Genomic DNA, 13,228 nt, shown 5'->3' on the forward strand with positions numbered 1-13,228 from the left:
TCAGATGCTTGGTATTGCATTTTCTTAGGACTGTGTATGTATGTCCAATGTTGTAACCATATAAACCATAATTTACTTAAAGTAATATGTTCTTAACATTAGAATGGAAATTGGAAATACAGATTTTTCCCCCCTATTTTATTGGTAAAGTTTTATGATTAATTGATAAATAGTGGAAAGTTCAAAATCCAATATTGAGATCTTGAGTTAAATTCATATAAAACTGTATAAAACTCTCATATCTTGGTAATTCCTTGATAAATTCCTTTTGATTGTTGATTATTAAAGCAATTGTCAGCTAATTTTGTGTTGAATGACTAATTGATTAGTCATTTCAGCTCTGCTTAACACTATCCTAATGGTCCTGGTGGGACAAACACCACTCACTGGGTGTAAAACTGATGCTTAAAGTATTTTCAAACACAGTTCAGTGCATTTGGGATATATGTGTTCCATATCACAGGTGGCACATGCAGTAAATGCACTGTCCATTTAATAGAGGCAGAATATGAATCATCTCGTGTCTTATTAAAATGACCAATGATGTCGGTGTCCTTCAGAGCAGGGATTCATTAAATTTTAAAAGAAACACTTCTGAGAAAACAACAGAGATCGTTTGAGAGTCTATTATAACTTGTAAGCGCTGCTGCAGGCCACCTAATCAAACTGAGAGCGTTGTCACCTCTGTTAGCTCTGTGTCAACAAACTGGTTATGGCACCTGGATTGCATCACCGAAAAACACCAAAAAATTGTCTCTTCAGGCTCATTTTTCAGCTCGTTCACAGATTGAGAAATGATGAAGTTTGGATTCTGTATTGGGATGTTACCCTTAACATGTTTTTGTTCAGCGCCTCTTTGTTTCTTTCCCTCTTCGTTGATTATTTGCAGGGTGCTTTGGGGTTTTAATCCGTTTAATAGGCAATAATAACTTTTAGCAATCACACACAATCACCGCTGTTGTCACCTTCACCATTCAAATAGTCATCGTAATGCAGCATTTGACTTTCTGTTTATGGAGTAATATACAGGATAATGTTTATACAGCAGCCCTGTGGCCACTTTGTGTCTAGATGATGTTTCTGACTGTGAACAATGAACCTGATGTTCATGGTTGGTGCTGTACACAGGTGCAAGTCACAGGTTTCCTTTCCCTTTAAAGAACAGCTCATATTAATTGTAAGGATCAGGTCTCATTTTCTAAGTCTTTGTGTGTGCATGTGTACCCCAACGCACACACACATATACACACACACTTCCAACAAACCGTGGGGCCCTGTTGTTGTGTCTATTTTTTGAACTGTCTCCCTGATGAAGATGGAGGGCACCACTAAATAATACTTCCATGCATGCAAACAGGAGCCCCCTCCTTCCCCCTGTACCTCCAGGGCTCCAGAGGGAGCAGGCTGAGCTTCACAATGCTTTACCCCAGAGAGGCCTCAGCCTGCTGGGCTCCCGATTGCTGCAGCTGGCCCCCAGCCGGCTGGTACTCTGAAAAGAAGAATAAAACCACACACGCTCCATATCACATGAACCAGCTGTCTATCTATTTCTACCTCAATCTGACAAACCGTTGTCTTTGGGGACATTATGTGCTATTTTTTGAGATTTCGGGGTCCTTTTCCCTCACTGTTCAGGTCCTATGCGTAGTGAGATATCATTTTTCACCCTGCAGGGGATCTGACTGACCCTGTAACCGAGCCTCATTCTATGCAATAACAGAGAGGCCTTTATTTAAAGGAAAGATCATACAGAAATATTAAGCCTCCTCCTCTCACTCTTTCTCTCTGTGGTTGGGTTTTGGAGAAGCATTTGAGTTGACAGCTCGTGTCTCACTGTTGATGAGGACATCACTTAATTGAGTGTTAGGGGGATTTCTTCATTGGTTTTCATCTTCCTAACCTTTGACAAAATAGTTTCAACTTTATGATACATGCAAAAGTCAAGACATAAGAAAATAAAAGTCCTACCACTTTCTAATGAGTAAGTTATAACTAATGGCTTTTAAAATACATTAACCACAGCTTCACAAATGAGTTACTGGGTCACTTCTTTATAAAGAGGAATACAGCTCAGATATCAAAAAATTATAACTTTCAGCATTTTCCAGAAGATAGAAAAATGTCACTAATTTCTAATTAAATTATTTCAAACAAAACTTGATTTTGAGACTGATAGTCTTTGTCCATCATCGAATGCAAACCCTGGTCTTTTAGATGAGTTTGTTTGCTGGTTTATGTCAAGATGAAAGGTCAAGCAATCCTCTGGGGGAGTCTTAACGAAAAAAAAGGCAAACCAAGCACCATTAAGTGGCATCTAAACTGCACACAATGCATTAGTAAACTTTGACAAAAGTGGTGCCGTAAGGGCTTCTTATGTGAAAAGGTCACTCTGCATTGGATTTGTGCTTTTAAATCTGGAGCAGTGGAGAAGGATAGGGCACTTGAACAAAAAATTAAATCCATCCTTGGAAAGCCATCCTGTTTTACTTGTATTTGTGTTAAAAGAGCATTCTCATTCTTTCCTTATTTTCCTTTTTGCATAAGTCGTCTTTCTCACCTTTTTTTTGTCAGAGATCGTTGCTGTATGAAAGCCAAAGTAATACTTCTGCTCCTGGACAATCTGTTTTATTTCATTATCAGCACCTGTAATTGGTCCAGGAGGGACAGAACCTCTTTCATCTCTTCTCTCAAACCAAACCAACTTCTTTCATCTTAATGTGGACTATTTGACACCACAAGAACCGGGTCTTCCTGTGATTGGTGGAAAAAGATCCAGATGTTGCTCCAGAACACTAAAAGCTTCGGTTTCTCTCACATCTGCTCTACTGTGTGTGTGTTTGGTATTGGTGGATTCTATGTCTGCACCGCCCCGTCGGTGTGTGCGGTGGGCAGCGTCGAGCTCATTCTGGCCCTGGACTGGTCCTCGCACACACATGCACACACACATATCCACACACATATAAACTAGTACCTTGAAACGAGGCAGAGTTGAAAACCCGGAGCGATTCAATTAGCGCTCCTCCGACGGATCCCTGGCGTGGACATTTTTAAATTTTTCATCACAGCCTCCTTTGGATTTTTTTTTTCTCCCTTCATGTGCGTCTCTTTGCGCATCGAGCCCGGACGCTGCTGAGGTGTGTTTTGAGCGACTGAAGCCATTCCGGAGATGAAATTGTAAACGCTCGTTGAATGGGAAACACCAACAGAGAGACACCGCTGCCTTTCCCCCATCTTGACAAACACGCTCACCCTTCCGTTGGTGAGATTTGCGCACCGGAGACCGGAGCCGGTGTCTGCGCTCTGCCGGGCCGGGCGCGCGTCGTCTGGGAGGAGTAGGCAGGATGGAGGCGTTTTTTGCAGAGGTAAGCCATTGAGAATATGTGTCACAGTTATAGAGCTAAACATTCATGACAGATTCAGCGTTCACAGTCTGGATGTACGTTCGTGCATGTCCATCCTGCGGGACGCTTCTCTGGTTTTTCATTTCGATTCGTTTTTGGTTATGGCAGGTGTTGCTTTACGTGCGTCGACTAAGACCCATCCCCTCACCTCATAAACCAAATCACAAGATACAGGCCTGATGCATTGCATGTCTATATATATTGCCTATTGATTTTTAAAAAATAAAAAAAACACCCTGCTTATTTCGTTATCGCTGCAGAGCATCAGGGCCTGGTGGTTTAATTCAGAGCAGAGGCGCAGAAAAATTGGCCAAACGAGAGCTGACACGGGCTTTTACATCCATAAGGCTGGCTCTCGGATTAAAGGCAATCTGTTAAAGGAGAGTAGAGCGTGTTGGCCTGTTGCAACAGCCCTCCCACACCATACTGCTATGAAGAGACCCTTTCTGTGCATTTTTTTTTCGAGGATGGAGATGGGATCCATGGGTGGGTATGGGCCGGTACAGGAGGGTGAAGGAGGAGGAGGAGGGTGGTAAACTGGAGAGTGGAAGGAGGAGGAGGAGCAGGATGAGGGAAATGTGTGTGTGTCTGTGTGTGTGTTTGTGTGTGTGTGTGTGTTTGTGGATGGAATAAGTGAGGCAGGAGAGAGATAAATTAACAACTGCTATCATAATTGAATATTAGGTAAATCAGTGGTTATTAATTCAGCTACTACCTGCTGGGAAACACTCATCACAGGCCTGCAAGGGTTTCATGTTTGACATTAATATGACAAAATCAATCTCATTTTCTCCAATCAGATCCAGGGAGGTGAGCATTTCAGGCCTTGTCCTGCCTTATTTCTTTCGTTTATCTAACATTTCGCCCCTCTCAGGAGATGCGAGCATCTTACCACTCCCTCCTTTCATTTGTGTTTTGTTCCCCATTCAGTGGCACAGACACATGCATCCACACAGTCTAATGAAACGCTGTCTTGTCCCTTGACTTTGATGCCAGTATCCATCCTCTCCAAGCTACTTATCCTCCCCCATCCTAAGTTAATCTGATATGGGTTTAAATGCCTCTCACATTGGCAATGATGTCATGCCATTTATTAGTGTGTGTGAGTGGTTGTGTGGGTATATGTGTGGGTGCCAGGTCCGTGGAGATCGCTGCTGTCCACCTTTTTCCGCCTGTTTCTGGGAACACTGCACAGAGTTCTGGCTTTAAAGCGTCACATGAACTACGAAACAAGGGCTGCATGACATAACCGGGTTTGGGATAATCATGCAGCCACAACAAAATGCAACAACCGTCCCTCCTGCTCCATTTCCCATCAGTCTGTCTGTAATATATTGATCACAGGATTGATTCACAGACCACCATGCATGCAGCCCTGCAGCCCCACACAGCACTGAAAGCCAACATGAGATCTGGAAATGGAGTGACTTATTGAGTTATGATCTACAGGCCTGCAGTCCTGCATAAGCTGCATATTTGATACCCAAAAACATGACTTCATGCAGTGTTTTTGCTGAGTAATCGATCCTTCTGGGAGGTGTGTGTCCAACATCCACTTAGTTTCATTCCTCTGCTGCTTCCATCATTCCATCCCTCAATCTTATATCCCTACGTTACTCCAGCCGTCGCTCTATCCCCTAAAACCAGGAGGAGTGAACAGCTGACCTCTCTCTGTCTCTCTCTCAACCCAGGCAGAAAACATGATAGCTGGCCGGCCAGCCAAGCATGAAATGTCAGGTGGCATTAGACTACTGTATAATCCCCGCATATTCAAACTGGGTTGGTTAGCAGTGGAATATGGCAGTTGTAGTGACATTATGTGCTCTACATAGCGACAGAAAACACTCCTTCTCTGGTTATGGGAGCTGAAAAACAAGATTTGGGAAGTGGGAGGATACCACTGAGGATACATGAGAGGTGACAGCAAGAAACCTGAAGCGACATTAACAATATTGCAGAAAAAACTGTGGATGTGATCTTGGGATAGATTTTCTGAGCAAAGGCGACTTATTGTGTCACATATTCTTACACTCAAACAAGGCAAATGAAGTAATCTCTGTGCTTGGGATCTCTTAGATTAGTTTCCAACCAAAAATAGTTATATTTGAAGAAAAATGGTTTGGCTATCAATAAATTTAATACCACCACCATCTTCCACCCGGTATTTGAAAATGATTAATGATGTCTGTAAAGTCCTTCCCAAGTTCAATTCAAGTCTAGTTTAATTCAACTTTACCGTAAATAAAGCAGAAGTTATACTGGAAACCAACTTCCTGGCTTTGTCTAACATGGTTTCTGTAACACAATATGTGTTTCAAGATGCCCGGGACTCTCAGCACCTGAATATTTCTGTGTGTCTGAGTAAAATGGATGACATTTGGTGTCAGGGGTGATATTTTGTGTTTGTGTTGGTGCATGTGTGATGGGTTTGGACTGGATTGCAGGTGCACAGCAGCCATGAAGCGATAACCAGGAGACAGACAGGTGTGAATGTGGAGACGACAGCTCCGGTATCATATCAGACCGTTTATATCCTCACTTCTTTTCCTGTTCTTTTCTGTCTTGCTATCCGTCACTCCTGAGTCTGCGTAACCGAATGAGTTGTAAATCTTTATTTACTTATCTGCAGTTTGTTGAGTTACCACTGTATCCCATACTGAGGGTAGTTATAGAGAGCAATGAAAGCTTTCTCACACTGAAGCTGATTATTCATGCAAAGAACTTGCTCTGCAGTAAAATATTAATCATGCGAGTGCATTCTTTATGGATGTTTGCATATAAGCTGTGAAACATTCATGCAGACACGCCAAGAAATACCAAAATAACTTCAGTGTTGGTGATTTTTTTTTGGGAGCTTCAACGCTAGACATCTTCTAATTGCAGCAAAAAATTCAATTTTTTCTTTCGCGCAAATGATGTAAAACGCTTAGGGGTAAATTTAGCAGAGCCCATGTCCATACATTGTGGTTGAAATTATGCAGGATTTTGTATGAAGCGTGTACTGCAGGAGGCTGCTTCAGTGGAGGGAAAGGGAACAGTCACTGGAGATGTGTGACCTATATTCAGCAGCTCCAAACACATTTGTTCAGCTCAGGAGCTGCATCAGCTTTGCTTCTCTCTCTTTCTCTCCCTGTTTTCCCTTCCCTCTGATAGTCTCTCTCTCCCTGCGGCCACTCTCTCTCTCGGTGCTTCTCCGTCTCGCTCACCCAACCACTTTCACTGCTGCTCTCTGAGCTTCCCTCCCCCTTCTGGCAACTCTTTCTTTTCTTTCCCTTCTCGTCCTTCTTATTCTTACTCTCCTGCTTGTTTTGCATGTGTAGGTGTGAGACTGTAGCTCCGCCTCAGTCAAATCGCATTAAAGCTGTTTTACAGTGTGAGAATAGAACAACATTTCCCAGGATCCTACATTTCTATTAAAGAGAATGTAATAAAGTTGGACTATATGACAAAAAATGTATATAACTATAATTAGTCGATTTGATTTGATAACAACAAATGCAGCAATGTGTTGTTTTAGTATACTGTGTAGTTTTTATTAATGCAACTCGTCTCTCCTGAGTTAATCTATGGAAATTATATATATGTGGGTTTCTGAAATAAACTGTGCCATGTAAAGTATCAGTTACAGTTCCTTAAAGCTGTGTTGTTCTGTCTGACAAACAGTCCAAAACTCAACTACTTTCAATTTTTAATGAAATGAGACACAAAAATGCAATATGTGAACAATATCCAAAACCATTAATCATAATTTGAACGTGTAATTAATCATGGAAATAACTGCTTAAATGATAAATTTAGGACTCATACATTAATAGATTGTTTCATCTCTATCCTAGTTTTATATCAGATATGTTCAGAATAATTAATTGGAATTTAGACAAATTATTGAATGAAAACAGCAATATGAGTATATATAGATTAGTAAGAGATTTACGCTGTAATTAATCTCTATCACAATGCTAGAAAGTTAATGTTTTGCTCTCAGATTGGTTGAGTTTTAGAGACAACCTCTATAAAATAATCTATAATCTGAGCTCAAGTTAAAAATGGATACATAAAATAAAAAAAAACATTGATTAAAATAAAATAATATAGAACACCATATCCCACAATCCTCAGCACCAACTCCCAGCATCCACCGACGCTTACATATGAGAAAGGCTGTTTCCATGGCACCCTGTTTCCACACTGTTGCCGTGGAGCCTTGGTGCCAGGGTGTTGGAGGGGGTGTGCGACTGTAGTTTAATCCAAGATGAGAGAGAATGTGATAATTAGCAGACTGCTCAAAGAGGATTTGCACTGTACAAACGCACGCTTGCACACACACACAGACGCACAAACACACAAAATACCATTAACAGCTGCTGCCTTTATCCCCCGTTTGTAATTTAGCGCTATACTCTGATCTGGTTTACTTTGGATAAATCACTCATGTGTTTGTTTTGGAATGTAGCACAGGTTAAAAGGTTATCTGTCCAGAGCTTCAGCTATTCCAGAGTAGCAGTAGAGCAGCTAAACGGTGCATTTGTGCTTAGAAAGGTTTTGCATCAGCAGTAGAGTAGCTGTGTGAGAGAGCTTTGACCTGATGGCTCCTGTGCGGATTTGTGTGGTAAATGAGTCGAATGTTCTCACAAGAATGTGAAGGGAAAAGCTTTTTATTGGTTTGAAAAGAAGCCGTTTAGCACTGACTGTTCTGGTTTAAATGTAAAGCTGACCATAAGACATTTTTGATTGATTTTTTTTTAGTTTTCGCTCCAGGAAAATGTTATGAGTCACAAAAATATCGTTGAAGGTGCAACCTGCTGCTCAATGAAGAGCAAGGAATCCTTTGTGAATAAATGACAGCATAAAGAATGCAGCTCAAAGTTTTCATATGGATCTGCAGTTATGATGACAGTTTTACAGGAAGATGCTTTAGGTTGGTAGAAGCACTGTGGAAGAAGCAGAGATACGCACTGTTTGGCAGATTGTTGATGCACTTTGAGGTGCAGCTACTTGGAAAAACTTGCCTGACTATAACAGATTTTATTGCTGTTCCAGTCCCACATTTAAATTCTGCAAATTCGAATAAAATCTTTGCTGTCTTTCAGTGTTCTGGCAAAATGTGTGAGGTAGGTTCAGAAGAAAATGCAATGATAGCGTACAAGAGTAGAATTTAGGTGAGCAAAAGTGTAACCTAAAGCTGGAATTTTTCAGATTCGGTGACTATGGACGTGGTTACATTTTCACAGCAAGCATTTTTATATTTATTAATACAGTTTAGAGACAAAAAGTTCTTTTCTGTACATTATAATGTAAACATGAATATTGAGTTGGCACAATATATTCTTTAGCAACGGCATCGCAGTGTGTGATGTGCATGATAGTCGTATTGCAGAAGGTGCAATGTGAAGTAAGGCAAATGAAGTCAAACACATAAAGCTGCAGCTATTTTTGCAGCTTTATACACGAAGAAAACTTTTGGAGTTCTCAGTTTCCATGAATAATTTACAAGAGAAGTCATACTGACATTTTTTTTGTGCTTAATTTATTTGAAAGATACAGTGTGTTGACATGCAAGCTTCACATATGCACTGCAGAATGAGCAGGAAACAGGAGAGGAATGTTGAAAAGGAAGATTTAGTTGCAAAAACAAATCCAATATCACTTGAATAGAAATATTTTGGTGCCAAAAAAGGGTGATGTTGACCAAAACCAGGTAATCTGCGGCAGTGTGTTGCAAATTGTTGTCACCACATGAGGCAACACAAGAAATCTGTTAGCAACACCAAGCTCTGTATGATAAAGGCAGAGCCAGATTTGAATCCCATTCAAAGCAAAAAAAATAAAATTTTTTTTGGATGCCTTTGCCTGTGTTGCACCATATGAGAAAGATTCCACATGGGTCTTTTGCCAGCTTTTTTTGTTGTTGTTATAGTTTTGTATTTTTGATGCAGATGCTCTCTCCTACTAGTCCACCCCAGTTATTCTACAATAATTAATTCTCTCCAAATAGAGTTAATTCAAGTCATCTGTTGAGAATTCCTGTAATTCTTCATATTACAGTATATATCACAGAAAAAACAAATATTGCGATGTCCGTTTTTTAATATTGTGCAGCCCTAATGTATATATCTAAATCTGACTGGTACACACAGAATAACTCTGTTTAGACTATTTGGTTCTCTCAAACTGGAGATCTCTGTAGTAGCAGCTGCAGTATTCTGTAGAGTTGTTAAGTCTACTGTTAACTATTAGCTGTTTATTTTCATGACAATGCCACGAGACTGTGAAACTGTGGCCCCTCAAAAAATAGTAATAACTGTGAACCATACTACAAAGCTTTGAATTAAAATATAATTATGTGCTTGAGGATAGAATTATTTATTTTCAAATATATTCACTTGGGATGCTGAGCATGTTCGCATTTGCCCCCAGATGTTTTTTTATACCTGCAGTGTTGAATTTCAACTTTAATCTCTTTCAGTGACAGATGTGACTTATTTATGGGCAACACCCACCCATTCGCCCACATGAACACACACACATACCCACACAAACCTGCACACATCAACACATGTTGTTGCTCTCCTTCCAGCTTCCATAATCTGCTGAAAGCCTCGCTGTCCTGATTGTATTATCACCTTTAATGGAATATTACTGACACAGTTTGGGTCTGTGACACAGGCCCGCCTGCGGTGGGGGGGATGGATCACAGCACTTTATCACAGTTATTATTAGGAAAAGTAAAAAGTCCCAGCACTTCATGTAAATTTACCTCCTATACAATGACATCCATCAAAGGCAACGCTTCAAATCCTTTTTCAGACATACTCTTCTTTCTTTTAACCTGATGGCAACTGAATTTGTCAGCTTTTGTCATCTCAAAATGAAGATAAGATAAAAACAACCTGGTAGCTTTTCCTGTAAAAGTCACAACTGCAATGCTACTAGGTTGGACCTAGAAGAGGACCTTTGAGGAAGAGTTTATCCAGAGTTCAGCACCAAAACATTACAGAGAGTCCAAATCACAAAACACGTTTGCCATTCACTTTGCCCTACAATTGTATTTATTACAAACTGAAATGTCCATAAAAATGAAACTTTACTGCAATGAAAAGGTCAGATTAATGCGACTCACCAGTAAGGAATGAAATCTCGGTTGTAACAAAGCTGAAGTTTAATTTGTTGCTTCCAGCTGTTTGTAGGAATCTTTCCTCTGAGTTTAATAAATACCTGCATCAGACAGCAGCAGTATCCAGATGAGTGTCTCCAAAATGATAGGTTTGCTATGATGCACATTAAATAACAGAGGTAACTTTATTAAATTTATGATCATCAACTAGCCTTTCAACACCATTAGCTAACACAATGTACCATTAGAACACAGGAGTGATGGTTGCTGGAAATGTTCCTCTGTACCCCAATGGAGATATTCTATTAGAAATCAGCCGTTTCCAGCTAGAATAGTCATTTACCACATTAACAATGTCTGGACTGTATTTCTGATTAATTTAATGTTATCTTCATTCAAAAAAATGCTTTTCTTTCAAAAATAAGACCATTTCTAAGTGACCCCAAAATTTTGAACAGTAGTGTGTGTGTATACATGGTTCTAATTTGAAATTATTCCCAACATGGAGACAGGATCAGTCAGGATCTAACAAGAAGCCACAGTGTGTATTTTTCTTCAGTTTGGACAAGTGAGCTGTCACATACAGTTTACAAGAGGCAGTTATCTGTTAGATTGTAAATTTAGATTCAGCCTTTGCATATCAGTGCACTTTTTTTATGTCACTAAATGTATTGTCCAATCTCATGTTGAATGCATACCATGGCTTTCTCTGTCATCATGACTACGTCTGAATGAAGCCATGAGGAACATTAACGTAAAAGTGACCTTTGTCTGAATGACAAAATGCCATCACTTTAACGGATTGAGGATTCCAACAAAGTTAAACAGGAAAATGAACCTGATCTTGACCTCTACAACAAGTCTCCAGTGGTATAATGGTATTGAGAGGCAGCAGAGGTTATGATTTTAAATTTAACTGCAGAGTCAATGTCTCTTTGAATTTCCATGGGTACTTTCCATTGAGAGTAACTCTATACTTTGATGGTGCTGAGATAGTATGGAAAAACTTTAAGCATAGCAGAAAATATCAAAAAAAAGCAGTGATACAAGGTTGGAAACTTGACATCGTAATTGCTCACATTTTGATTTGATGTAGTCTGCAGTGTCCTAGTTAGCTGCTTTCTAAGAATTTGAGGTGATCTTTGTTTTTGGTCTACTTCATACCAACTGATCGCTCTTGAGTATTTAGCTTGAAGTTGCTGTAACATTCAGGTTATACTACAGATTGGTGATGTTGTGCATGATCTGATTCTTTTGAATGGCTCTTTGGTACAAACAAAGGGTACTTGTGAGCTGTTGTTTTCATCAGTGTACCTAAATTTCATTGCAGTGTTTCCCAAAGGCTGAGAATTTACTTGTGGTAGTGGGAGGTGTGATATGCGACTGATGTGCATGCAGAGACTCGAGCAGTTTAGAGGGGGAGGGACGTAAACAGTAAATGTCTCACGTGCAGAGTATTGGCTATTGGAATGAGCTGCAATGTTCCTGTTATCATATCTTGAAAGAGCAATGACCAATGGGGAAAGTCTAGTAAGTCAGTGACTCACTGTTGTGGTCCAGATTAAAACAAAAAAGAACCAAGACTTAAGATCTGCCTCATTTTCAAAACCTGAAATTACCATCGCTGCTAGAGAAGATGCATGATTTTAGAAATATTTAGGAATAAACAGAAGCTTCTATGGTGCTGACATTTCCTAAATCATCACAACAGAAACTTTCCACTCATAATACCACACCAGTGCATCCTTCAATTCAACTTCTCTTGTAAACACAGTAAGCATCACATTATATCAGTTTCAAACACTATGATCAACAAAAACCACATCGGCCCTTTTGCTCTTGCCTGATTAACTCACATAAGCACTTAGAGCTGCTCTCCTACCAGACATCCATCATTATAAAGACAGCAGAGACTGTGCAGGTGGATAATTGGGGGTTTCCAAACAAATCTGGTGGAGCACAATAACATCTTTTAGAGTAAATGGAAGAACATGTGTGGGGGAAAAAGACAGAAAAGCAGCTGTTTGGATGTTAAAGTAGCTGTAGTTAAGGAGTGTGATAAAGCAGCTAGACAGAGACAAACAAACCCACACATTCAAAGTCATCTCTTTAAGCACCTTTGACCTTTAGTCTCCAGAGATCTTACTGTGTCCATGCTGGTCTTCAGTTTCCTTCCATTACTTACTGACTGGTCAGCTGCTTCTGTCATCATTTATTCATTTGTGTCTCATTTCTGTCACTCTGTGTCTTCTTCATCCTCCTCTACTCTTAACCTTTGGAACCCCCTTTTTCAGGATTGTGGGTATTTCCTATTGTCATTTCTATTGTACCTCCTATCTTCTGTTTCTCTGTCCTGTCAGTCCATGACAGTCAAGTTGACAGACATGTCTTGTCTTCTCCCTTTCTGTTTCTGTCATTCATTGTCATGCATTTGGTTTCTGGATTCTGGGTTTGATTTGTTTTTGTGATTCATTCCTGTCTTTTCCTTCTGTGTTTCCTGTTTGTGTTTATGTGTAGTTTTCATGTCCCTTGTTGGTTACTTCCTATTTTATTTTTACATTACCATTCCTTATGTGTCATTTGTGTTATATCTATTCTTTGTTCCCTTTTTCCCTCCCTTTTGATTGCCCTGATTAGATTTGCTTATGTCTTTTCTACCTAATCAGTTCTCAGTGTTTAAATACTTGTCCGTCCCTCTGTCTTTGTCAGTTTG

At 39.9% G+C, this 13,228-nt stretch overlaps 1 protein-coding gene across 1 annotated transcript in view; it reads left to right on the forward strand.

The window, feature by feature from the left end:
* Positions 1 to 2,895: 2,895 nt before the first annotated feature.
* The window catches only part of myo10l1 (myosin X, like 1), a 66,157-nt gene continuing 55,824 nt past the window's right edge, over positions 2,896 to 13,228 (forward strand). Inside the window, exon 1 of the mRNA XM_023274954.3 lies at positions 2,896 to 3,362. Within this exon, the coding sequence (XP_023130722.2) occupies positions 3,342 to 3,362 (21 nt within the window). The 5' untranslated portion in view covers positions 2,896 to 3,341. The remainder of the gene's footprint in view (positions 3,363 to 13,228) is intronic.

This window comes from Amphiprion ocellaris, chromosome 20 (assembly GCF_022539595.1).
Source record: "Amphiprion ocellaris isolate individual 3 ecotype Okinawa chromosome 20, ASM2253959v1, whole genome shotgun sequence".
Classification (NCBI taxonomy): Eukaryota; Metazoa; Chordata; class Actinopteri; family Pomacentridae; genus Amphiprion; species Amphiprion ocellaris.